Source organism: Dermacentor andersoni, chromosome 8, assembly GCF_023375885.2.
Source record: "Dermacentor andersoni chromosome 8, qqDerAnde1_hic_scaffold, whole genome shotgun sequence".
Lineage (NCBI taxonomy): Eukaryota > Metazoa > Arthropoda > Arachnida > Ixodida > Ixodidae > Dermacentor > Dermacentor andersoni.
This window is the reverse complement of record NC_092821.1, coordinates 87,098,783-87,126,224: the sequence shown is the minus strand read 5'-3', so window position 1 is coordinate 87,126,224 and position 27,442 is coordinate 87,098,783. Positions and strand designations below refer to the sequence as shown.

The following is a 27,442-nucleotide window of genomic DNA, read 5'->3' as shown; positions in this document are numbered from 1 at the left end:
ATCACGGATCACCATGCTCTGTGCTGGCTCTCAGTCACTGGACGCTAAAACTTCAATAATACTGCTTTGATATCCTTTACAAGCTCGGCTCCATGAGCCACGACGCCGACTGCCAATCACGCTACCACGTGGACCCCTGCCGATTCCACTGCCCGTGATTCCGACAGCTGCGTCCTCGCCGTCTCCTACTTGAGTTATATACGCAATCAACGGCTTAGCGATGCAAACATGTGGTCCAACCTTCATTGCCTACGCTCTAATTACTCTGACCCATCCCTCCACCTGATTGTACTCCGCGGCAATGTTCTCTACCATCACAATACCAACTCTGACGGCCCTGAGCTGCTGCTCATAGTACCTATGACACTGCGTTCTCCTCTTCCCCGCGAGCTCCACGATGCGCCAAAGGCCGGCCACCATGGAGTATCCCGTGCTTACGACCGCGTGCGGCCTCAGTCCTTCTGGTCAGGGCTTTACCATTTAGCGTTTCTGGTGAGTCCTGCCAACGCCGCAATTGTTTGTCCTTGCAGCCTGCCGGCACACTTCAGCCTTTAGGCTTTCCAGCTCCTCCATCCTACATCATCGGTCAAGATCTCGTTCTGCCATTCCTGAATTCCCTTTCGGGGAACAAGTTGATCGTCGTAGCTACTGACTACGCGACATCACACGCCATCACATGGGCACTGCCGAACAGTTGCACCACTGACGTTGCAGACTTCTTGCTTCACGACGTCATCCTCTACCACGGGACTCACGGCAGATACTCACAGAACGTGGTCGGTCTGTTCTTTCACAAGTTGTCGACGCTATTCTTCTCTCGTGTTTCCCACGTCACAAGCTAACCACCGCCCACTGCCCGCAGGCTAATGGAATTACAGAACGCCTCAGCCCCATGCTCGTCACAACGCTATCCATGAGGTTTCAGCAGATCACCGTGATTGGGACAAAATTTTGCCTTATGTGACATTCGGACACAATTCGTCCCGCTACGATACTGCCCGCTTCTCCCCCCTTTATCGCATGTTTGGCCGCCAACCCACGTTGTCCTTTGAGACACTACTTCCATCAGCTCCACACGCTGCTACAGAATATGCCCACGCTACTGTTGCTCGTTCTCAAACGGCTCGTAGCTTTCCTTAGGATCGTCTCTCTGCCTCACAGCAAACTCCGCAGGTGTTCTACGATAGCCGCCACAGAACCGCTCTCTTCGAACCAGGCTCCTTCGTCCTTCTTTGGACCCCTTGCAACCACCACATCGGCCTTTCTTCGAAACTCCTTTCCCGCTACTTCGGAGCCCTACAAGGTTTCACGCCAGCTCACTGAGGTCCCATACGGATCACCGAGCTGTATGGAGCTCGTCATCTTCAGTGCCCTCTATCAAAGTCATGCATGTGTCCCGTCTGAAACTGTGCGTTTCAGCCTACAACACTTTCCTTGTACGACGTTCCGACCGCCGAAGATCACATGCCCCTCATGAATCAACATATGCCAATCAGTGTTCCTTGTGAGGGGCATTGATTGGCATATCTTGTTGGCCAGAGGCAAGAAAAGTACAAAACGGCGCTGAGTAGCTAAATCAAAGAAAATCAACAAAGTCCAAGACCCAGCTAAATATAATTCGCCATTCCACTAACAAAGCATTGGGCCTTAGAGAGGCCTGTGAGCCGACATTCTTTGTTCATGCTTTATGTGAGAAGGTAGTATAATAGCTTTTCTATTATGCCTGCATACTTGGTTAGCATACGAGGGTTGTTTAAGCCGCTTCAATCACTGGTAGTTTCCCATAACCTTGGTATATATATCCACAAGTATATCAGCAGTGACTGCGACAAACCCGTCAACACCAACCAGTCACGCAGCCAGACAGCTACGCTATCCTTGGGAAACTAGGCAAGGAAAGCTTGGCTTTAACAAACCCCGCCACGTGACGTGCTCATTGCGGAGACAATGATAAAGTAATTTTTTTTGTCGATTTCGCTAACACAGAGCAGTATCGAAATTATCTGAGGTGCTATAACGTAAAGCTATTCCTAACATTTCTATTCAAATTCAGCAATCAGCCCTCCGCGATATCTCAAAAACTTTTTTGGACCACTCCTACTTCGCCTGTCTGTCACGCAACGTCACGAAAACCGCGATAGCTCCCCATCTGATGTGACGCGTACACACTGATTATGCATCATTGGACGGAAGAAAAAAAATTGTTATTTCTGATTCGACGCTTTTAGCCATTAATCCTCGGTTATTGATGAAAAGTATTCGTGCTGCACCCACTTCACCTGCCAGTCACGCGACGTCACCAATCGCTAAAACTCACCGCGTCAAAGTGACGTGTACGCGTTTAAAAGGCATCAATATGCCGAACAAAATTGAATTTTCTTCTGAATAGCCGCAGGCTGCCTTGTTCTGAAAGGAATAAAAGATGGCTGCCGCCGATCGCTCAGTCACTCGCTACTCGAACCTGCCGGAGAGCATGGGTTTATTTGCGTACAATAAACCTTTTTGCGTGGCGGTGTAACGTTTGCAAGGGCTTTCGGCACGTTTACGACCTCGCTCTGCCAACTCTTCTTTGCTACAGATCCGTTTTAGCGATATTCTTAAACTTCAGTGGCGCGCTGCCGCGATTTTCGGCTAGCCATCTCAAGCCAAGTAAGGGAAAGCCGACCAATCGCAGGCGCCGGCACCACCCTCTTCATCCGGCTATCGATTTTCAGCGCAGTGGCTCGGCCCCATCGAATCCCTCTCCACTTGAGCGTACTCCTCGCCTCTTGTCAGCCAATTAGATAAGACAAGCCACTCACTGTAGGCAGTGCTATTCCTTTTTAAAGCAAACAAACGTGACCTTCTATAAACGAGGAAAGCGTTTGATTGATCTGTTTACACAACCCTGTCGGTCCCCACCCGATGCTTGCGTAGGCGGTTACGGAAATTTTACGTCAGGCGATTGGAATAAAAACCTATTGAAATAGTTTTACGTTATAGGGCCCCTGGCTTAACTCGGCTTCCAGACTGGCGTGCTTTATGCAATCAGCTTTGTCACATCAAAGAGTTTGTCTTTGCGTCGAGGCTTCCACCTCTTAATGCGAAACTAGCGTTTTCGTTATCAAGCATGTTTATTATCTCACGTCGAAACCGCTCTAGAAGCCTGAAACAGAATGAAGTTGTCTTCGAATACGATTTCCTTACGTTAGAGCGCAACGCATCCGTTACGCCGTAGGTCTTAATTTACATCGCAATCATGAAATAAAAAAAAGAAACAAGTTCTCGTTCAATACGAATTTTCGGGCTCTTGTTTTATCAGCGTCATTTTCATTTCATCTAAATCTTTTGATAACTTTACGATTCCTGCGCAAGAGCCGCTTACATACGCTTTGCTAGACCTGTAGTAAATGCGATAGAAGATTTCGAGAAGGAGCTCCGAAATGTCACATTGAGGGTTACATAAACACGTATTTATCGCCCGTCACTCCTGTCATTATCAATTCTAAATAGGACATTTCCTTCAGGGTTGGGTCCTCATGGGTCCTCGCAAATACCCACATCCAACTTGGACGCCCTGGCGGCAGATGGCGTCATACTGAACAGCCTGTACGCCCAGCCCAGCTGCACGCCTTCGAGATCAGCTCTCATGTCCGGCCGTTACCCGATACGCACAGGTGATTCGTATTGACACGTTTCAACATTGCTCATACATTAGACAGAAACCATTGACGCGCTGCAGCGATATGCAAAGATACAAGAGAGGTCGCGTTCGAATAGGAACTGACGTACATCCGTGAGCGGACCAGGAATTGGGCGTATATCAGGCAGGTATACGGACTAGGCGTTGCGCGAATAAACTCAATTTCTCCTCCGTCTGCGAATGCAACTTGAAATTAAAGACTGCAGTCTAAACTTGGCATTACGAATTGTCTAGTGCCCTTCTCAGTTTCCGTTTATGCGTGTTAATTGCAATGGAATACTGTTTTTTTTCGGCGACCCTGTGGCCCGTATACTTTTGCTCACGGGTGTACGTTAGGAAGGACGGTCGGGCATGTTGGCTTTGTGTCTTTTGTTAAAAAGGGCACGAACGGCGACACACAGGTTGAACGACAAACACACCTGGTGGTGTGCGTCAGTATGTTATTGTGCCGGCCTTTCCGCGCCTTACCTAAATATGACGCACGTATGAGCGAAAGGCTCGCAGAGAAACTTAGAATACACACAATCCAGACACAAAAAAAAAAAAACAAATAAATTGCAAAATGAAGTACTGTAACCATGCACATTGATTTTCTCTCGGTCGCTCTTTCTTTGGCAAAGAGATTTCAATATAGTTCTATACGTGTGTCTTAGGGCGGTGAAATTAATGAGTGTTGTTGAAGGTTTTGTATAGGGACAATAATTTTTATATTTACTTTAGAAATTACTGAAGGTTGCGACACTTGGTACGGGCATAGACGACCTATTTCTCCTTAGGACAGAACAGGGCCTTTACGTTAGAAAAATGACTCTCAGCAGTACACGGAACGCTGATGGCAAAGCAAGACGTGATCGTGATTCAAGGAGTACAGCTCAGAACTGTGTAAGAACACCCACATTAGTTGCACCCACGGAATGGGCAAAAGGGGCAAATAAAGAATGAGTATTTCAAAAGGTTGTTCAGCCAATATAAGGGGCTAATTATTGAAAAACAGCAGTTGAGAAATATTTTCAAAAATATGAAATTTTTGAGTTTTGCCTGCCGGGGCAATAATCTGAATATGAGGCACGCTTTAGACTCATAGTTCAATCAATCAATCAATCAATCAATCAATCAATCAATCAATCAATCAATCAATCAATCAATCAATCAATCAATCAATCAATTTTATTTACCAGAAACAAAAGGAACTGGAGGGACCCCTGGGCAAAAAGCTGTCGCAGCAGCTTGATAGAGGCCCAGGGTCCCTTACATGGCAGTAGCACTCACATGATATATGCCCTGAAAGCTTTATACACAAATTTTAATACGTTTTTTTACTATAAGCAAACGAGCGTTTTTCCCTTTCATCGCCATTGGAAAGCGGCCGCTACTTCCCGTGCCTATTCTTCGAACTCGAGTTAAGCAGCGCAACGCCCTAGCCACTAAGTCACTGCGACACGTGATGGAAAACGTTCCACAAGAGGCAGAACACAGGGACAGTCACGAATTTAGGACTGTGTGGCATTTAGTAAGGAAAGCTTTCAGCATGACAGACGGCGTCGCAACAATTAGTGAAGCGTTTGAGAAAGATGCGGCAAGAACGTCAAATGCCGTCTATTTTATTATTTTTGTGTATCGGGCATGCAAGGGCTACCCCTCAATGCTGGAGAGCCGTGGGGCCTGCCCGAGGACGTGCGAATTCTGCCGCAGTACCTCAAAGAACTCGGCTACGAAACTCACCTGGTTGGAAAGGTGCGTGCTCTCTATAGTCGTTGAAGGTGCACACAGACTGACAGCCACTGATATTTATTTGGAATTGGGGCCAATATAGTAAGGGCGAAGCTTTTTGTGCGACTACGGTCGCTATATAAGGTTTTGGGACGAAGACGCAATCAAAGGGATTGCCGAAAAGCGGGGCGCGTTGTCTGCTACGGTTCCTCCCCTTCGCAGCACGTGTTTGTATCTCGATCGCGCACACTCGTGGCCCTTAATTATCAGCGGTGCAAGCAGGCACACAAAATGGGGAGGAACCGCAGCAGACGACGCACAAGCGCTCCGCATACTCATGATGGATGGATGGATGCTATGAGCGTCCCCTTTGAAACGGGATGGTGGGTGGCGCCACCCAGCTCTTGTCCTAGTTTTGCCTAATAGCCTACCTATCTTTTTTTGGAAAACACGCACGCAAAGAATTCCCAGCTCCAAACTTTCTCAATAACTACAGGGAACCTTGTTTTCGTACACCTCCGTTCTTTGTGGTCTCCCTACTTTACTGCCACCAAACTTCCAATAGCCCTTACTAACCTCAGTTGCAGAGATGTTCACTTTCCCCCTGTTATCCCTGAAACCAAGGCCTTCAAGCAGGCCAGAGGCCAGAGTAGATCATTGCTCTCTTTTGATATATTTTAATATGTTGCTGGTATTTAAAAGTGCCTAGTGCGCTTTCTTACGTTGGCGCTTTATTAAATTATTGTGATGCGCACCTAAACTTCAATTGGCTTGGTTAGCTTCACTTTCTGGCCCACCATTAGTGTTACTAACTCCTCAAGCAGCAGGAATATTCTCGCTAATCTACTTTTGTCCGCAGATACCCGTAGCAGGAACAATAACTATAGCTCTGAAAGTCTGAATTTGATCATGGCACACGCTATGTCGCGAGGCGACATATTGTTTTGATAACATGCTTCAGTTTAGCGCTGCCATCAGAAAATTCCATTTTCACTGTCAGCTCGGTGAGTTCTAAGTTGACTTGTTTGCAAGAAATTGAGAAGCAACGGGAAACAGCGCTCTCTTTAGATTTGGAGCAGTCAGCCTGACTACCGCGCCACTCGTTTGCTTTTCGAGACTGTGCGCGCAGCAAAATCCCATTTCGTCTGGTTCGATTCGTTTCTAAGTCAAGGCTTTACACTCATGGAAGTAACGTTGTTCAAGAGAAAACCCTCGCCAAATTTCGTAAACCTATGGGTAGAAACGCAGCTTGGTCCGATTGGTTGTAATTTACATCTCATGTTTCAGCGAAGCTTGAGAATTCCTACGTGCGGCGGATTGCTGCTGTGCTTCCGAACCTGAACCACTGAGTACTCTGGGCAAGAACAAGCGCCATTCATCAGACGCAGACTGCCTTGTCACACGTATCAGCTAACTAACAAGAGAAAGCTGCATCCCTACTGATAAAAGGAAGTCCCATTTGCTGTTATCCGAAGACGCACTGACCAGGTAACTTAAATCTTTAGCCTCGTTCAATTTGTGCGCAATATCGGTATTTAGCTTCTGAAAGCACGACAGACGTTACCGCTTATACATTGCGAGGTGATGTGACATACTGCAATATGAGTCAAAGTGCGGAGTCGCCTTCGAAGGTCTAAAACAATCAAGTATCCTACCTTACTGTTCGATGCTTGTGCGTAGCGATCCACTTTCGGAGGCTCGCTACGCACAAGCACCTCCAGACTGATGCTGCTCCCAAGGCAGGCGCCGGATCTTTCAACGCATAAGGCCAAAATTTCCGCATCAAATCCTTGATACCGACGAATATAAGGAAATCGGCAGCAAATACTCTTTCGGCTTCGACCTAACGCATCGATTCTAGGCCACAAACGAGAAACTTCAGCACAGCACCAATAAAGAGAGTCCCTGGGATCTGGATGTCGTAGCCATCTTATCGTAGCCATGTGGCGGATTCGGAAGTTACCTATAGGCTGTTTCACGTGCTTCGACTGGAGCGGAAAAAATTGGTGCAGCAGCACCGGGCGCAGTTCGATATTTTGAGGGCCCATTTGATACGATTTAGATTTCAACAATGCGGCTGGCAAAACGCACAGGGTTGCTTGCTGCCAGTTTTTGTGATACGCCGCATGATTCTTCAAGTCTAATAAAGATACTGTGCGTTATCATATTATTGACATGTCTTTAATATGAGAAAATAATACGGGTGGTTTGGGGCCAGTGTGAGGGGCCATGGTGGGTGGTCATAGCTGTTCGCAGCCGGTTAATCAACGCTGCTTGCTGTCTCGTGTGCCTTCTATATCCGTGTCCTCCTCCCTGCGCTGCACCTAATTACACGATGACTTGTCAACAAACCCATATAGCTACCCTCACCGCATATGCAGTATTCGGAATCAGGCTGCGGCGAAGTCGTCGTGTCAGCGCAGTGAGATCCTCAGGGTCAGCCCCCGAAGAAATGATGTGTGTATATTGTTCGTAATTGTGCACAGCGTTGCCTGCTCCTTGTCATATTATTGCACGAAACACAGCAGCAAGCGCCAACCAGAACGCTAACGTCACATCTGCTCCTGAACAAATCCGCATATTATGCGTGATAACTTAATGTGCAATGGAATTTGTGCTGTGCACATCAACATTAGTGTCATCCTGCTTCTTACATCACCGCGCGATCGCTTTAATTTCGTATGGAAGTCCTCTCTGAATTTTTCTAAAGGCGTAAACATCGACATCATAACTTTTTAGGAGATGCAGTCACTTGTTGCATCGTAGCATATTAACAGACATGGACGTTGCCTTCTTTCTCGTCCTCTGCCTCGCGCTGTTAGTACACTGTAAATCTGTACGAAGAAGTCTTAATCGAAATTCTGCATTACGTAGTGCGGTGGCGTAGCCTAATCACAAACATTAAATGCATTCTTAGAGGTACATTTGTTTGAATAATAACAAAGTAGAGCGCTAGTATTTTGTACTCCTAATGGAAAGCGTAAAGTAGGAAACTACTGGAACTATCGGCGAATCTCCTCGACATGCTTCTACCTTCTTCAGTACATTATCTTAAAGTGGGGCTGAGAATCCCAGGTTAGCAAAAAGCTATGCAACTGGAGCACATGTTATGGTTCTTTCGCTAGAAATTAAAGCAAACAATCCAATTTGTTAATCTACTAGTCATGTACATAAGCTGTATTATGCTAATGCTAGATGATGCTGATAGGAGCAATTTCTAGCTAGATTAATCAACCTAAATATTAAAGTTCAAGGAAAGCCTGAAGTTACAATCTAATCTGATATTCCGCAACGCATTGTATTAGCAAAAGTTTATGCCTGCTTGAATAGGCTGCCTAAACGCAATGTTCAAAACTGGGAGAAGGATTGCTTTCTTGTGTTCGAAAAGCTGCTTGAATAGCATACTACATATTGCTATGAGAGAAAGTGTTAAGCGTGACAATATTTCTAAGCTTTTGTATACGCGCTCATCAGGAACAACAATGGGCTTCACCTTTGCAAGTATCAGAATCCAAACATTAAAACATTTTTGAGGAGGCCACAATAAACCTTTAAGATATAGAAAATGAAACTGCCTAACTACAAGTACAGATTGAACACACTTGAGTAATTGAGGGGGAGCTGCGCAATGCAACAGCGTCCCTCGCGGTAATTTCTAGGTTCTGCGAGTTTTGCTTCCGTAGTCCATGGAGACAGCAAGCGGCATGACCATGCGTGCTCTCACTGCGGTGTTAGCCCCGGCAGGGGTGTCTGCGTTGGCAGGCATTTTGTTGGTTGACACCATGTACCCGAGCAAAGGAGGGTTAAAAACTCTCACGTGTGGCCATGTCTATGGTAATGGGGATCGGGGGTGTTGAGCGGATACTGGGTGCAGCACAGTTCCTTCGTTTCTGCTTTACATAGTCGGCGCCTCCAGACTGACCCACCTGGAGGGAATTGGCCATCGTCTTTTCCTGTCCTCCTCTTCAATGTTCGGTTTTCTGTCTAACTTTCAATCTTTCGTGTATTCTACGCACTTCCTTTTACTTCTGATTTTCTGGGTGGCAAGGTTTACTTTTGTGTGGATAGCCCACCTTTAGTATGCCATATTTAGTGATAGCTGCAGCGTACAGCTGGCGCTTGCAGGGCCTGTTTTACGCTTTCTCTGGCGTCCTCTTGTTAAGCTCCAAGGTAGGTGACTGACGTCGCTACCGAAAACAGAAGGTTCTTTATGGATGGTTGTTTTCCGAAAGATCCTAATCGCCCTCACAAACGAGGGAACAACAAAGTATTGCAATCCCTGGCCAGCAGCGAGAAAACTTTCCACGGTATCATGTGGCACATTCTGAAAAAATTCAAGAGGCACTCAGTCATCCCTACGCGGATGAATGCGAAAGCATTGCGGCCGCGTCATAAGAAGCACGTCGACGTCTGGCGGCGCTACTGGCGGAGTCACGTGACTCGAGCGGCCACGTCAGCAGAAGCGCCGTTACGTCGTCCGTCAAAAGGAGCGCACAGCACAAGGTCGTAGGTTCTACTCTCATCAAAGGTTGTGAAATCATGTGCCTTAATTAACTCTAGCTTAATTAGCTGCTTTAATTACCTTCTTAAATAACACCAAAGGTAGGCTCTTCGACTACCACCAAAAGCCGCAGGTTCGGCTCCTTCCGAAATTCGACGGTTCGTAGCTTTTTTAGACTATCGTGTGGCTACGTCGACAACGCCGGATTTGCCACCTCGAGCCATTTAATGATTTCGCATTATTTAATTATTTATTTATTATTTTTATTTAGAATACTGCTAGCCTCATATCGAGACCATAGCAGGTGGGCATCTGATTATACATACAATGCATGTTTTACATACCGATTGGTAAGAACATCAAAACATGTAAATGGATATACATTACACAGGTTCAATGCACAATTTTACAACCCTAATAATATGAATAACAAGAGCAACTCACATAAATAGTACACATCAGGTTACATGTACGTATTACAGCGTATTACAGGTTATTACAGTGTTATAAAAACAAAGGAAGAAACAAAGGAGGTAAATGTTCAGCTATAGTTCAGAAGATGGGAGTTCTGACGATTATATGTGCATAAGAACTATTCTTTCCTAACTAATTATTTCATATTCTAATACCTTAACAAAATCAGACTGCGATGCTCTGTTAGTTATAGATGCATCTAGGTTATACCACTCGCGAACAACATAGGGAATAAGGAAGACTAAAAGGTATAGTTATTCCAAAGGAACTCGTTTAGTCCATATAGATGATTATGACGAACTACGCAGGATTTGGAAAAGGTAACGTATGCAGAGGCATCTATTTTTAGTCGGCTGTGTAGTATTTGATGCATAAATTTTAGAGGAGCTCGTTTTGCCCGAACAGCCAAAGTTGCAAGCCCTGACTGCGTTAGGGAGTATGGGCATCACTGCGCCGGTATTTTTGGTGGATAAACCTACTTGCCTTTCTCTGGATGCTTTCCAGTTTAGATATGCTTGGTTTAGTATACGAGAACCATACGACATTAGCATACTCAAGGACAGGTCTCACAAATGAAATGTAAGCCCCCTAGACGTTAGTTGGTGCCAACCACAGGTACCTTCTGAGAAAAAAGTTTTCGTAATGCACAAGACGTAATGGTGTTAGTATGTGATGTCCAGTTAAGGTCGGACGTTATTGTTAAACAAAGATATTTATGCTGTTGAACTCTAGTTACGAAGATGCCGTTAAGTGTGTAGCGGAATTAAAACAAGAAAAGAGCGTGAGAGTAATCTCACCTTCCTTTGTTGAGAAGTACCTGAATGATGCTAGAGGCCCATGTCCCTAAGCTAGGAAGCTACCTAGTCGTAACTCTTTCGGAACAGCAGGATAAAAAACAGTATGAAAATTTACAGAACCCTTTCACCTTTGAGGTCATTCCAGTTACCGTGACCTTACACCGAAATATGAACACAATCCGCAGCATTGTTTCCGCTGACGATTTTATGGAAGTGTCCGACGCCGAACTTGTGGAAGCTTGGAGAGATCAAAACGTGATCTATGTGAAACAAATTAGGATGAGGTGCGACGGAAAGAAATCATGACAAAGCACCTTATTATCACCTTCACTTCAAGTGCGCTGCCTGAGACAATCGAGGCCGGGCATGTCAAGATGCGGGTCGGACCGTACTTCCCAAATCCACTGCGATGCTTTAAGCGCCAACGATTCGGCTACAGTTCACAGAACTGCCGAGGCCGTCAGACTTGTGCGAAGTGCAGTGCTAACGAACACTCCTCTGAAAACTGTCAAAACTCTCTCCGCTGCGTGAACTGCGATGGGACGCATGCCGCATACTCGTGGTCCTGCCCATCAACGAAGAAATAAAAAAATAAATAGTAGCTAGCAAAATGAAAGAGAATATTTCATTTAAAAAAGCCATTTAAGCGGGTGTCATACCTTCGCAATTCGTAGCGTAGTTTGCAAAACTTCTTAGAAAGCCGGCAGCGGCGTTGCGAATGATTTTCCGTCATCTTCTCGAACGCGTATGGCACTTCCAGCCGCGGTGAACGCCGAAAGAGCAACGCCAAGCAGACGGCGAAGGCAAGTAATAACCTCCGAAGCAACCAACGCACGCGCGCGCGACGCCCGCGTGTCTGCGGTGTCGCTCGACCAGCGCACGTGGCCATGCTAACAAGACAACAGCCAAGCCACATCAACCCAAACGAAAAAGGGCTACGTCTTTACCGGTTCCGCTCTCAGCCAACGGCGAATTCACTCTGCAAACGGTTGACTGATGCGTGACGTGTTCATAATATGCGGTGCCGCCCCACTATGTCTGACAGCTTCGGACGCAAGCAAAATTTGGACCAATCGCTGACGCCAAGTGCACGGTTCGCCTTCCGAACAGTTATAAGATTCGGCCCCAGTTGGTCGTAGTCGCATGGGGCGAGGCAAGGGGGGGAGGGGGGGGTGGACTTTTGCTAGTGCGATTTCCATCGCACGTGACCGAAATCGCACTTCGGGTGTGATGAATATTGCTTCATGTGAAACAGGCTTATCGCTTTGATAATGCTTGCACCACAAAAGTTCACGATGCGCCGGTGGTGACGCTACAAGCAACGCTGCCACGGGCTCCCTTGTCGCCGCTAGCATTGCCGGCTCCTGTACCTAATTCTTAAGTGTAGTAACATATGTGTCGTACATATTTGTTCATTAACCTGCCATCACAATTCTTTCCTGCCAGAAGAGCTAGTTATATGGCTTGCAGCGTGGTTGTCCTTCGGTGTGTTTCTCCGCGTTCCATCATCCATCCAGTTGTAGTAAGCGTTTGACGTCATGCAGATGGGTGGTGCGAATAAAAGGAATAACTTGCATGCATTCGTATACTTGCAAGTGCGTCACTTTTATCCGTATTGCAGTGGCATCTCGGCTACTACAAGACGAGCGTTACGCCGACTTACCGTGGTTTCGACAGCTTTTATGGCTACTACAACGGTGAGGAAGACTACTACACCCACAGCTTGACCTACGTAAGTGCACTCGATGCCACCACGCATTCCATTCTGCCTCCACCGGAGCTCACATTAGTTGCTTCTTGCAGAGATGCTTTTTCTCTACCTGCACTTACCGTAACAGGAGCACTTTTTCGCAGCTATTGCAAGAAATTGTCCCTGTAAAGCATTCCTAAACTTAGTTCGTCCCCATTTCAGTACAGAGGATAAAGGATTGAAATGAAATACACGGGCATGGCTACTGCAATCTACACTGGCTACTACATTCTCCACCCTGCGTCTGAGAATCAGTTACTTCAATATTTTTTGATAACTTGAATAACCGGCCTGCCTGGATTGTGTGTTTTTCTTTCTCTAATTTCCTATCTCTCTACCTCTCCCTTCTCCGTTTCCTCAGTGTAGGTTAGCAAAGTGGACTTTTCCTTCTTGTTAATCTCCCTGCCTTTCTCATTTCTGCTCTCTCTATCGCATGAGTTATGACCGTCTTTGTGCGAAATAAGCCCCGTTGCGCATGTTAGCAATACGGAATTTTCGTCCTACCGGACTACATCATATTTAAAACAGATGGTAAGCTCACTCTACGGCATCCGGCATCTTTAACTGCATTCTATAAATTTTAAAGTGCGAACGAAGGCGGAACGACAAGAAACACGGACTAGCGTATCGAATTGAGTTTAATGCGCAAAACGCGCTTTAGAACTTTTTTGACTATGGAATACCAACTAGCCTAAACTGCCACCCTTTTAACTATATATCGCGCCGGCATCGACCACACTCACTCAGCGCCTTACAACGGCGATAATCTGCGAGGCCGACAGTAGTACGCGCAGGCGCACATAGCACTTTCCAGCGCACGCGTCTCATATTGCACTGTTTCCTTCAAGACGATGCACTCCTCTCCAAAGCAAAAGTTTCGTGACCTCACTACGTGTGACGACGCTTGTACTGGCAAGTACTTTGTGCCTCGGAACCTACTGCTTCCAGTGTCGCAGATTACCGCTGCCGTAAGCGCTGATATAGCGTCTGGTTGACGCTTGTGCTATATAGTTAATTATGCCATAGTCTGTGCGTACGTGGCATGCAAGTGTACTAACGAGACAGTTCACCACTCTCACCCAACTTTCCGGAACAAAATTTTGCAGCTCTAATTTTACATCATACGCAGTTTGTTTTTCCACGTATTTTATTATCCAGCGGCCGTGGTTTTTCCTTTTGGGGGGCAGCGTAAAGTGGGATTTCAGATGAGCTTAGAACCCTCGCACAACAATTTTGAATGTGATGAAGGCGCATTCTAATTCAATGCACACGTACATTTTCGGGAAGCGCTGGCGCGTATGTAAAACAACAAAGTGCTATGAAAATTTTCCATTCCTGCCGGGCCAATTAAAATTCCTCTCTCAAAAATTCACCTTAACCTTCTATGTTTTGTTTTTTTACAGAAAGGCACGTAAGTTCTGACACTATTCAGTGACAGACGCAATACGCATCTCTCATAAGTGTATGTCCTGTAACTGTTGTCTGTATATAGTAAGAAAGTTAGCAATAAAATTATGCTATCCTTCAGTGCAAAATAAAATTTTTTTCACGAAAATTCGCTTAAAAGTTGAGCTTTTTATTTACGAGAGGCACATGACTTTCCCGACGTCATGTCGTCATGTACATGTCCTGTATCACTGGTGTTAGTAAAAAAAAAGATGGCCATAAAATTATCCATTTCTGCTGTGCGAGTGAAATTTCTCTTACCTGAAGTTTCTTAAATTTCAGCTTTTGTTATTTAAAAGGAGCAAGAGAATTTTCGCACACCAGTCGGTAAGAGACAAATTAGGCCCCTCGCACACGTGCGTGTCCCATAAAAACTAAGCGTTACATGTGATCATGCTATCGGTGTACATTGGTGAAAATTAAGGGAGACCGCTACCAGGAACGCTGAGCTATTTGACTAATTGCCAGCCAATTGATGTAGAACAACTCCTCCCTCGTAAAATTACGCACAGCATTTAATTTCAACAAAAGGGTCTTCAAATCAACCAAAAAGAGAAAAAATCAACGGAAACTTAACTGAACTGTCATTTAATTTTCGGGGACTACAATCAGTTATGACTAGCAGAAGCTTGACGCAAACTGTTCTTGATGCCTTTAACATAACCTCATCTAACCGTCCAATAACGCATCAAGATACTATAGGAACGATCGCACCGGAATATATATTGCATCGGTGCACACGTAGTCACATACGTGCTCGGGAGTAGTTTGATTCAGCATTAGAATGACAAAAAGAATCTATTTTAACATCCCCATGGTTTTGAACTCTTCAGCATATCTTTTAGTCAAGATCACTAATATATGGAAGTAGCAGCAACATATGAAGTAAACTCGTAGTAGTTCCTCGGAAAGAAAGCTTCGCAGCTGAACGACAATTCTCTCATCTCCTAGAATCTAACCAACCACTCTCCTAAGCCATGAGGAAGATATCCAATCTTTCAGGCCATGAAACTCCCTCCACCCTGCAGGTGTCAACCCGGAGAGACGTAAATTTCTAGCACATTCTTTCAAATTTCAGATGTTGAAACGTGCATCTCATTTCTACAAATTGCAGGAATTACATTACAAACTGCAGCAGGGGTTTTTTATGAGGCGAGCTCAAGAGCCCCCTAGACTCAATAACCTTTTAGCCGCCCACATATAATGAATCAATTCGTGATGCAGCAAAACCGCACCGGTCTTGACTTCTGGTTTGGAACGGAGCCCCGATGGTCGGATGATGGAAAATACTCCTCAACGCTGTACACTCAAAGGGCGCAGTACCTGATTCGCAACAGAAAAAAGGTGAGGCAACCTGAAGCCATACGTGTTTCTGGTGTTTCCTCTTTTTGGTAGTTCTTTTTTAATCAATGGGCGGCAGAACTGTAGCAAGAAGAAAACCTCTAACACCATGCTTTTAATGGGTACGTGTGTTCAAAGTGCAGAAGCTGCGTCTTTGTTCTTGTGTTTGATGTGCACACCACTTCTCTGAACTAACTTAACCTTGCAGCCCCTAAGTCGGAGCTGTACTCGCCCACTGCTAATATGGGCTATAGTTCAAATACACAGTGGAAAATGTAGGACACGGCGAGTGGCAAACATTAGAATCAGAACTCTGTTTCTTTTCCACTCACCGAGTTGCGTCTTCTGCGCTGAACCCTTCAATGATGATGCCTGACCAAGTAGATCGGATCCGGACCTCAGTGCAGTGTGAACGAATATTGCAAAGGTTCCATTCGTCCACGCCGCAGTTTCCATTCCTTTATAACCAACATTGGAACCCGCTGGCCTGCCACATGTTTTTTAACGCCATACTTCAAATAAATATTTTTATTAGGCGCTAATTTAGACGTGCGTTTTGTTGTCCTATAGCGACAATTTCAATGCATGTATTAGACGCCGAGTAATCAGTGATGACGGGCCCACTTCTTGGCCTCTACAATTTTGATAAAGCTGATGGCTGGTAAAACGGCTACAAGCGCCAACGTCGTCGAAGAGCAAAGATCGCCCAATCGATCACCGTACTAGCTGCCTCTGTGGCAGAGAATATTATAAGTGCTTGAAATCTCCAAACAAAGTTTAAACTGTTCGATATGACGTGGTATGGTATGGTAAGGTAAAACTTTCTTCGGGTCTATCGGAACGCGTGCGTCAGCACGTATCGGGCCACTCCCACGTCGGTCCAGAAAGACCGAGCCTCTCTGCTGCGTCACAGGCCCAATGGACAGCCCATTGCTGTGCTTCAAGATCGGCGCTGCTGAGGGCAGTCTCCCATTTGGACGACGTGACGCCATAGCCGTCGCGTGAGGTGGGGCACCGCCAAAGCATGTGTTCCATGTTAACTAGGTCTGAGCTTATCTCGTAAAGATTGGTCAATTGTATGGCTGGATATATTCTGTGTAACAATGCAGGGTTAGGAAATGCCCGACCTGGAATAACCCGATTCTTATCAAAGAACAAATACGTGAGCAAGTGCCCTCCCTCCTAATCTCTGTCGTCAATCGTCTAACTTAACCTGCAAGGCAATGCAGCTGTGATATCTTTAAATAAATTCAATACCTTAGAACGTCACGGAGAGGAGCATCATGAATAAGGTAGTGCAACGTTTTGCTGCGGTGAAAAGAGTGAATCATATGTTACTGTGGCCTTCATTTGGATGCAGTACAGTGGAGGTTGTCTGTGTAGACAGAGCACCAGCCTTTCGTGAGTACTGAATTCTATGATACTGTTTTTCCATGCATCAGGTTATAGGTGTCCACGACCACATGCCAGCGCACTTCTGCAACCTTAACAAGGTCGTCCTGTCACTTTACAGGGAGGTCATTATATAGCATACTGCGCTCATTATCTAAACACAAATGCTCTTGGGAACGCCAACATTGCCTCTGCTGACAGTCATTCAATACACAATAGGTCTTTATTACGTCTGGCAAAAGCTAGTGAATAATCTTGTGAAAGGGAAAGCTACCATGCACTCAAAAGATAACTCGGCATGGCATCACTCGCTAAGCTTACCTGCGCTAGAAAAGAAAAATTCCTGTTAAAATTCTCTGAAGCTTGAAGCAGGGCCCTTACGTCATCGGTGCCAAACTTCTGGCGCGAAATCTTTGGACATTTCCTTTTGGCTTTACAAGTTAAAAACAGAGAACGAAAGATAATTCGATACAGATTAGCCTGATTCGGTACCTTTCTTTAACACTCCTTTAAACTGCAACAAAATGTTATTGATTGATTAGAGGAGAGTACAACCGCATTATGCATAACGTCTTCGACTGACGTCGGAGAGATAAGAATTTCATTTATTTCCGCTCGCAGCCCCTCTTCCTTGTCCTGAGCCATCAGACACCGCACGGGTCAGGAGGCCCTGAACCTCTCCAGGCACCACAAGAAAACGTAGAGAAGTTTCCCTACATTGGAGAGGAGAGGAGGACTCTCTTTGCGGGTAATTCAAAGGCCCATAATATGCACTCACTTGTACATGTACTTCCCGTGTCGACAAACTGCAACACATGAAAATACATGCCTGGATGACAATGAAGGACCCATTGTTTAACGACCGCGAAGCCAAAGGAATCGTAAATCGATAAACATAAAGCTTGATCATGCAACCACAATACTGAGGCGGGAACAGCCACGTCAGGAATGTGTGCCAGCTTAGAGCAGTTTCCCGCTTAGGCTATTAATTTTTGTGCTCCAATGTCAAACTTGCTCATTTTTCGATAGAAATTAAATTTTCAAAATAAATTGTTGCGCCAATATTTGAAAGTGCGGGAACATTTCTGAACTCTTTCGACGACGAGATTCAGTCAAGCCATTACGAACGATGTCTAACTCCTTCGGTTAAAAAGTTAGTATAACGGTTATAATCACTCTTCTAATTAGTGCCGCCTCTCAACTTCAAAAGCACGTTGCTGTGGTAAAATCATCTCTCCTAAAACTAATCTCAGCTTCCCTTTCTCGAGGAAATTGGAAGCCAATTTGCGGCCTGAAGGGAATAATTGATTAGATGTGCCGGGATATGAAATGACCAGCCCACGGATTGCCAACAGATCGTTATGGACGATAAGTCTCACCGGCCACTCATGCAGCTTCTTCGCAAGCAAAAACTGGTCCCATTTCGTTCAAATTATTATGGCGTATGGCAAGCTATGCTATTCAGAAAAAATTCTGAAGACGGTGTGTGATAATTATTGTGGCAAGATGTATATTGTTGCATTAAATGGCGAGAAAAAATATTCCTGTACGTGATATGCGCACTTGCGCTCAATATAGGTTGCAACACGGTGTCTTTGGTCGAAAGGGTTTCAAGGCTGCTTGGCGGCACCGAAATGCAAGAATTCGTTTAATTAAAAACAATAATTTGAACGGCGCACAAATTATCCAATTTCACTAGAAGCAATGTTGTAAAACTTCTACCAAATCTGATTGATTGAATGACCAGTGGCCAATAAGTAGGCAACGTGTCTGTATAGATATCTTTGTTTCACCCGACATCAAGTTTTAGCGCCATTATAGAGACAAATGACAATGCACAAGAAAGCAGGACAAGTCATAATTTACGGCTGATACGTTTCGTGCCAAAAATGCACTGGAGTTTACCGTGAAATATAGGTACTATAATTGCCCTTTATTGTCGTTATAATAATGCTGGCGTTCATTTTCACCAGGTTATCACCGTTATCACGTTGTCTCTAAGGGCAAAACGTGCCTGCAATATACAGAACTTCTTAGGCATTGTCGAGAATTCTACAACAAAAAAAGCGTGCCTTATCTGATTCGGGCGCAGCTCACGAATACTGTCGTATATATTCTAAAATGTACGCGATCGCTAGCGATATCACTTTACTGTGCGGTGAGTCGTACAAGGGGTGGTCTTCTTTTTCTGGCTTGTAGAATTTTTCAAAATCGCCTGTGCCAGATAGCATAATTCTAGTCCTTGAGCAGTGTGTTCAGAAAGCCCGACATTACTTGCACGAGATACCGAAACACCGTTCATTGACAAGAAATGACAATAAATGACAAGAAACTAACAAGAAATCACTAACTTGTTAATTAATTTATTCATTGCACATATTGCAATTAATGAATAGTAGCCGGTGAGCGTGGGGAACAAACTTTATAGGGCGCTATAACGTAAAACTATTCCAAACTTTTCTATTCCAATTCTGCTATCAGCCCTCCACGATTGGTCAAAAACTTCTTTCGACCCCCCCCCCCCCCCAACTTCACCTGTCTGTCACGCGACGTCACGAAAACCGCGTTACCTCCCCATCTGATATGATGTGTACACACTGTTTATGCATAATTTGACAGAAAAAAGAAAAAAAGTTATTTCTGATTCAACGCCTTTTCGCCATTAGTCCTCAGCTATTGGTCAAAAGTTTTCGGGCAGCACCCACTTAACCTGCCTGTCACGCGACGTCACAAAACCGCACAAACTCACCGCGTGTACCGCGTGACGTGTCCGCGATGAAGATGCATTAATACGCCGAACAAAACTGAATTTTCTTCGGAATAGCCGCAGGCTGCCCCATTCCGAAAGGAATAAATGATGGCTGCCGCCGATCGCTGAGACGCTGGCTACTCGCACCTGCCGGAGAGCATGGGTGTATTTGCGTATAATAAAACTTCTTGCGTGGCCGTGTAACGTTTTCGAGCACTTTAGGCACGTTTACCACCTCATTCTGCCAACTCTTCTTTGCTGAGGGTCAGTTTTAGCGCCATTATTAAGCTTCCGTTGCATGCCGCCGCGATTTTCGACGAGCCCCCGCAAGCTAAGGAAGGGAAAGCCGACCAATCTCAGACACCGGCACCGCCCTCTTCATCCGGTTATCGATTTTCAGTGCACTGGCTCTGCCCCAGCGGATCCCTCTCCACTTGAGCGTTCTCCTCGCCTCTTGTCAGCCAATTAGATACGACAAGCCGCTCAGTGTAGGCAATGTTATTCGTTTTTCAAGCAAACAAAAGTGACCTCCTATGAACGAGGATAGTGTCTGATTGGTGTGTACAGAAAACCCTGTGGGTGACCACCCGGTGCTTGCGCCGGTGGTTACGCAAATTTGACGTCAGGAGATTGAAATAGAAACATATTGGAATAGTTTTACGTTATAGGGCCCATAGTTAGCATAAGCTTAAAAATATGCATAATATACCTCCCGGTAAAAATGCAGTGCTCCGCCTACTTTTCAACAAAACGCTTTTTTTTTACATATTCAAGCACAAAAGGGACTGGAACTGCCATGTATTTCGTCGCACACTTTGGCAATTTCGGCAATGAATATGTCCCAACTGGTGTCATCGTGAAAATTGATTCCAAGCGGATACGCCTTACAAACTCACAAGCTGCTGTTCGGCAATGCAATATGGACCATAAAGTAATTAATGAAGTGAATTAGTGAAGTTATTTTATCACTAGAATATTTGTTTCAATTTCTCGTGCAAGTAATATCCACCTCTTGGAATACAGTTTAAGAACTAGAATTATGCTCTCTGCCACAGGCGTTCTTTAAAATTCCGTGAAGCGTAAAAATTACCATCCTATAAATATTGAACAAAGTTGACTTATAGGCCCTTACTTCGACGAGTGTGCTTGTCGCTCTTATACGAGTAGAGCGCTGCTTTTCGTTTCGTTCTGTCTGTGCGTGGTCACAAGGTCATCAACAAAGTATTAAAACTTTAACTCACGGTTATGATGGGGTTTGGTTCACGCTTTTTTACATTTAAATTTAAATTAAATAATGGGGTTTTACGTGCCAAAGCCATGATCTGATTATGAAGCACGCCATAGAAGGGGACTCCGGAATAATTTCGACCACCTGAGGTTTTTTCCCGTGCATTTATGACGTCATAATATACATTATGAAATACATCCAGAAGATAAAAACAATAATAAATGACGAGTGCAAACAGCCGTTCAAGTAGCGTCGTAAAAGCTACATTCGTGGCACACATCATCACCATATAAATCAGTCCGTTTTTGTCAAAAATCGCACAAAGGCTCCTTTGATCAATGCCATTATCTGCGTCCTGAGTCACCTGACTAAATACTGAGCCAGAAAATATGGAAATGTCATGATTATGAATGTCTGCGATCCATTTCTCCTGAAGCGTATTTTTTTTGTGCAAAATAAACGTCCTGTTGTGTCATCTACTCATCACCAGAACTGCACTGCGGTCTTTGTTTTTCTTAGTTTCAACTATCTTATCGGATACTCATATTAGCTCTTTAACGGACACTTTTAAAATTACGCTTGCATTTCCCGTTACATAGTTCAAGGTGCTGCATCTAGCTGCTAGAAAGTTTTCTTGTAATTTAAGCTTACCTGCTGCACTGTGTGTTGCTAAACGTGAGGTCACGGCCTCGAATCCCAACTTCGAAACAAGAAAAGCAAGAACGTCGGTGGTACGTGCACGTCAAAGAACTCCGGAGCCCTCCACTACGCCGTCTCTGATTGACTAAGAATTTGCTTCAAGATATTCATCCCTGCAAATTATTCGATCATTTCATCGTCATTTGTATGGTGGTGTTTATTTCTTTAGAATGCATATCATGTGCGTTTTAACTTACTTGTATGAAGGTCAATTTTCTTTTTATGGTCCAGTCCAGTTCTGACTACTTGACTTAGCAAACGCACTCCTGAACAGCCTCAAGATACTGACTACAAATAAATGATTGTACCCTTGCCAGCCTATTGAACATTACATTACTTACCTCTATCATTGTTTTCAGTGTCTGACTTTGCGCACGTTAAGTGAAGTTTCAAGAATGATGGCAGATGCATCGAGGCAGCTGAGCATATAACTACGCTGCCGCATGGCACCTAACTACCCTCTATGAATCCGTCGGTGACGGAGACGGCACCGCCGTTTTCCTATAGAGCCTAACGGGCACACCGTACTCGTCATCCGTTCGATGCAGGAATGATAGACGCGCTGGACCAGTCAGTGGGCGAAGTGTTCGAGACGCTCGAAGAAGCCGGCATGCTGGAGAACATCGTCGTGCTCTTCACCAGCGATAACGGTGGCACACCGTTCGGCGACCATTCCAGCAGGAGCTTCAATTGGCCGCTGCGTGGAACCAAGATGTCGGTTTGGGAAGGGTCGACCAGGGTGCCTGCTTTCGTCTGGAGTACCCTAATCAAGCGGAAACGTAGAGTGTCCAACCAACTGATGCACTTCACCGACTGGTTCACCACACTGTACAGTGTTGCAGGTTAGTCTTAGATCAGCGTATTGTCCGCCTTTTCGAAACCCACAATGGCTGTCACGACGGCGCAGCACGGTATTTTAGAATAGTTCTGGATTTTCGTACTCCAGATCGGTCAGTCCCAATGTGATGTAATCTGCACTCAGTAATGCTCTACGTGAATGTTAAAGCCCTCTTCGACTTCGTTCCATCAAACAAAGCCAACTTCAAACAAGCATGACAAAGCGCTTCGGCGGAAACCTTCTGCATACAATAATCATGCATTTGAAATTGATTTACTTTCATGGTAGTCATTATAGCTGCAGGACTCATTAGCACGTGCATATTTCTGAGTTCCTTAAGTGAAGGTAAGGTGAAGCATCTAGCAGTGTGCTTTGTTCGCGAAACTTTCCCGCTTAAGGCGCTAAGCACTTTCACAGCGAAGCTGTTAGCATCTCGGTGGTCGCCATTGTTCGTGTCCGCGTCAGCTATAGGAAGGATGCGGGCCGATACCGGCGGTAGTGCCAGGCAGGCGCAGTGGCTCGTAACCCCGTAAGGCAGAGGCTTCAAGCACTTGCCAAAGTGGAGCGAAAAGTGCACACATTCTTTTCAATTGCACCTACAACATACAGAACATGATTCTTTTCATTAAAGAACAAGCACAAAACAAGCATCCTAACCGCATAATTGATAAGGTGCTCCTGATAACAAAGCGACGCACGTAGCGCTCCCCGCTAACGTTTCCCGGTAAAGATTACTGTGGCGCAAGCTGTCGCTGCAACGGCAGCTTGCGACGTACGTGGGGAGTGACGTCACTAGCCTTTCGTATATAAGAGAACCAGCCTAGCAACTAATTTCATGATTGTAGCATCGCTATGGGTGTGCAACACACAGCACTCCCGAGGAGCAACGTGAATATAAGGAGCGGCAAAGGGAAAAAGCAACGGCAATACGACTAGCGCCAGCGTGCTGCCAAAATTACCGTTACCCTCATTACTACCCATGCTCTAAATTATCATTACTATAGCATTACTCTAAAGCAATAAAGCATACTGCATACCCCCCTCAGCAGTGGTAGTGGTGATTTTCAATAGCTTCGCGGGACATCCACTTTCCGAGGGGCGGGATGGCGTGTAATTTCTTTCCCTTGACATACGAATAAGCCACCAAGAATAGAACAGAACGGCGTATAGAGTTCAGAGCACTAACTTATGCGGTGCAAACAGTTGCTAGAGACAAAAAAAATTAAGGGTACCGAGCTGCAGCATGGCACAAATTTAATGTGCAGTGCGAACACTGAAAGTGCTTTAAAGATTTCCGGAAATATATAAAAAGAGTAGAGCTTCGATTTGCTTTCTATTTCGCAACTGTTCCCAAGTTATTTGCCACAGTGAAATATGCATAGTTAGTGCACTGATTTTGTGAAGTTTCTTGTGCGAACCTCGTATGCATAACATGGACCTCTGAGAGGTGCAGGCACTCAATGTTGCATTTTGTGTCGCGAGTTATGCTTAGCATTTCAACTGATTTTCAGTCACTTAGCATATACTTAGCACATACTTATACTTATACTTCGCATTTCAACCGTATAACCAAGGAAGTGTGCGGACCAAGGTCTCGGAAGCAAGAGCAGTCATTCGTCGAATACGGGGACCGTGGCGCCACAATATCTTGCAATGACAAACAATGTTGCTTCACCTAGGTGTGTAATATGTGCGCTTTGGTATCGGAAGTTCACCATTGATGCACATGAAGCCGACATTGACATGTAAGGCCACGTGCAACAGTGGCACAGGGCACAAGTGGAGACCTGAACATGCTCTCGCCGGGCCTTTCAGTCAATTTTGTATGCGAAGAACCTTTAGTTTTTCGTTGTTGTTGTTTGTTTCGTTTCAATGCAGTAATTAGATGTTCGTTCATTCGTAACACAGAAATGAAAAAAAAATGCGCGTACAGAGTCGAACATCCCAGAGTAGTGATACCGGCAAGGAAAGCCTCGTTTCGAAGTTGAGCAAGGCAAATTGCTATAATAAGCAACAGAGCAGTGCACTGGCGGAATGAACTCGTGACGGAGCGAACACAAGACAATAAGAGAGCGCTAATTAGGTAATGAAGGCACACTAACCCGCGAATTGTTAATCGCAAGCGCAACACCGCTGTTTTCTCTATTTACAAGGCGCACGTACTCGTTTCAGGCGGCGACACCGCTAGGCTAGGAGACGTCGACGGAGTCGACATGTGGCAGCATCTCTCGTATGGATCGCATGCGCCGCGCGCCGAGCTTCTCTACAACATTGACCCCGTATACCCGGCCGAGCTCTCCGTGGCGGCGATTCGCAACTCCCGGTATAAGTTGGTTATCGACGCCACTGGTGTGAATTACCACCGCTACGAGACTCCGGGTGGCCGTCTTCCGTACGCGGACCTCTACCGACTTCTCGCCCAATCGAAAACTGCCCGCGTTCTGAGGAAGCTTTACAAGACGAAGAACTTGAGGTTTCCCCGACGATGGAGGCAGAGGGCGACCCTCACGTGTGGGAAAGGAACGGAAGAAAACTTCTCAGCCAACGACACTGTCTTCCTGTTCGACATTGAGAAAGATCCGTGCGAGCTGAACAACTTGGCCAAAGAACGACCCGAAGTAAGCTTATCTGGCTAAGCACTTTTTTTTATTAGAAATATAGCACCGCAGTTGTATCGTGAACTTTTGTGACAGCTGTATATGTTTAAAGAAATTTTAGGAGCACGGCAGATCTTATTCCCAGCCCAGTAGGAACGCGCCGGCACTTTGAGCCAATGCTCCATGCTCAGCACCTTCTCGCCATGGCTGCTCGGCAGGTAAAATTCGGCTCGATGAAGAAAATGGACCCGTATTCACCGGAATGTTTCTCGCTAAAAGTGTTCCTAAGAGAAGTTGGCGATGTAAAGTAATACCGGAAGTATTATTAGTGAAGCTGGCTATAAAGACAAACAGCACTTACGAACCAATAGAACACACCGCGCTCGCAAACATCTCTTCAACAGTTTTTGGCTCGCTACATTTTTGTGCAGTTTTCTTTCGCGGTTCTAAGTTGTGGTGCAAAACGGGAAATGTAATGCGAAGTGCATGTGGCGACCTTCGGTGATCAAAATTATTCCAGAGTCGTCCTCTACGGTGTTCCTCGTAATTCACTGTGTTGTTCGCGACCTCAATCCCAACAGTTTAATTTATGCCAATATATTCTGCGCGTTCCTTTTCAGCGTTGTGACAGTTCTTAGTTATAGATAAGCCACTTACCACCGGGGTGCTCGCCTTTAAAGCAAGAGTTAACGCTATGCAAGATCTTGTTTCAAGAAAAATGCCAGAAGACATGGCAAGAATATCAAGAGTGAACAGCAAGGTGCAGAGTGATCCTCCCAACAGTGAACTAGTGACAACATTTTCTCGATGGTAGTGCTCACTGAAGGGGCGTGAAAGCTCGCGTTCGCTAACTTTTTTTCAATACGTCCTGAACAAAAACGTCATGGTGCTAAGCATCATGCTTTATTTTACAGATCGTGTCTGACTTCATGAAGCGTCTAGATGCATATCGCTCAGTCGCCGTGCCTGCCCGAAACCTGCCGTATGACCCAGCCAGCTCTCCTGAAAACCACAACAGGACATGGGCTCCGTGGATGGACTGATTATCAATAAGAAAAAGAAAGTGTTACTGGTATTTTTATCGTGGCAATTATTACAGCATCGTGTTAACCTAGGGTTCGAAGAACGCGATTACATGTCGTGCCTTCGTTGTGTCCTTGCCTTAACGCACTGTTGTTTCATGCGCGACCACGTTGCTCGTTAGGCATATGTACTGTTTTCGTTGCCTAGCCAGGAAATCCAGGAATTGTATGGCCTGGTGTGATGAATAGCTAGAAATGGGACTCACCGTAGTCCTACTAGAGGGGTTTGAGGCAGCACGCATTCGGACGTTCAAGTTACCTGTACAAAATAATTTGCTGAAGAAAACAAACGAAATCAGCAAATATTAAAAATGACACTTCCGCAGGTCTAAACACACGTACCACAGAGAGGCCTAACAACGACCACCACAAGTCACTGCGCATAAAAATGCCACAAATATTTTCAGCACATGTTGATACTAATGAAGCCTTCCACTGCAATGAAAGCTGCCTTTTTCAAGTTTACTAAATGTATATCACTCATGTGTTGCCAGGACTCACAATGAAAGGTTGCCCAGCACCCTAGAGTTTTATCATGTAACCGCTGCCTTTGCGCAGTGTTGAAAACGTGCATCTAACGGTGTTGCAGTCTTTGCATGCCAGTTAGTGGGTTCCCGCCAAGCGAAAGAACGCGGATTCCGCGTGGTAGGCCGAAAAGGAACGCATTTGCTTAGGAAAGAGCACGGCAAATGCGGGAAACATTTCCACACTTTGCACTACCTTCATGAATATAGAAATTTTCAGTATTCGTCTGAGGAATACATCTCATTTTTGATGCAACGGAGTGCCATCAGTTGACACCGTATGCGTTGCCACTGCCTCATGTGTGCTAGTTCTGTAATATCCCGAGTTTCCTTTCGGCTTCGTGCGGCGCTGGCTACTTTGGCTTTTTCACCTGCACGTTCTTCTGGCACATAATAACGTTTTCAACAATGACATTTTCCACGCCTGCATTTTCATTTGCCTACAGCATGGATACGAGCTAGTTTTGCCGAAACAATAAAGGTGATATTTGTGAAATGCGCAGTTATTTTGTCCTTTCTTGCTTCGATCAAAGGTTTACCTTGCGATTTGTGCTACGATATTTCCGGCGCGTTTTTTTTTTTTTTACATTCATCCTTCCACATGTAAACTGCCGCTTTGCAATTGCTTCACA

General features: G+C 45.3%; 1 protein-coding gene across 1 annotated transcript; it reads left to right on the top strand.

Moving 5' to 3' along the window:
• The first annotated feature begins 228 nt into the window (after positions 1-228).
• On the top strand, positions 229-26,247 carry LOC129384204 (arylsulfatase B-like). Its single transcript, XM_055069424.1, has 10 exons — positions 229-492; positions 1,420-1,504; positions 3,507-3,656; positions 5,313-5,416; positions 12,786-12,896; positions 15,585-15,704; positions 17,715-17,841; positions 22,318-22,611; positions 24,780-25,225; positions 26,119-26,247. Exons 1-10 carry the CDS (start codon positions 229-231, stop codon positions 26,245-26,247), a joined length of 1,830 nt encoding a protein of 609 aa, XP_054925399.1.
• Positions 26,248-27,442: the final 1,195 nt, after the last annotated feature.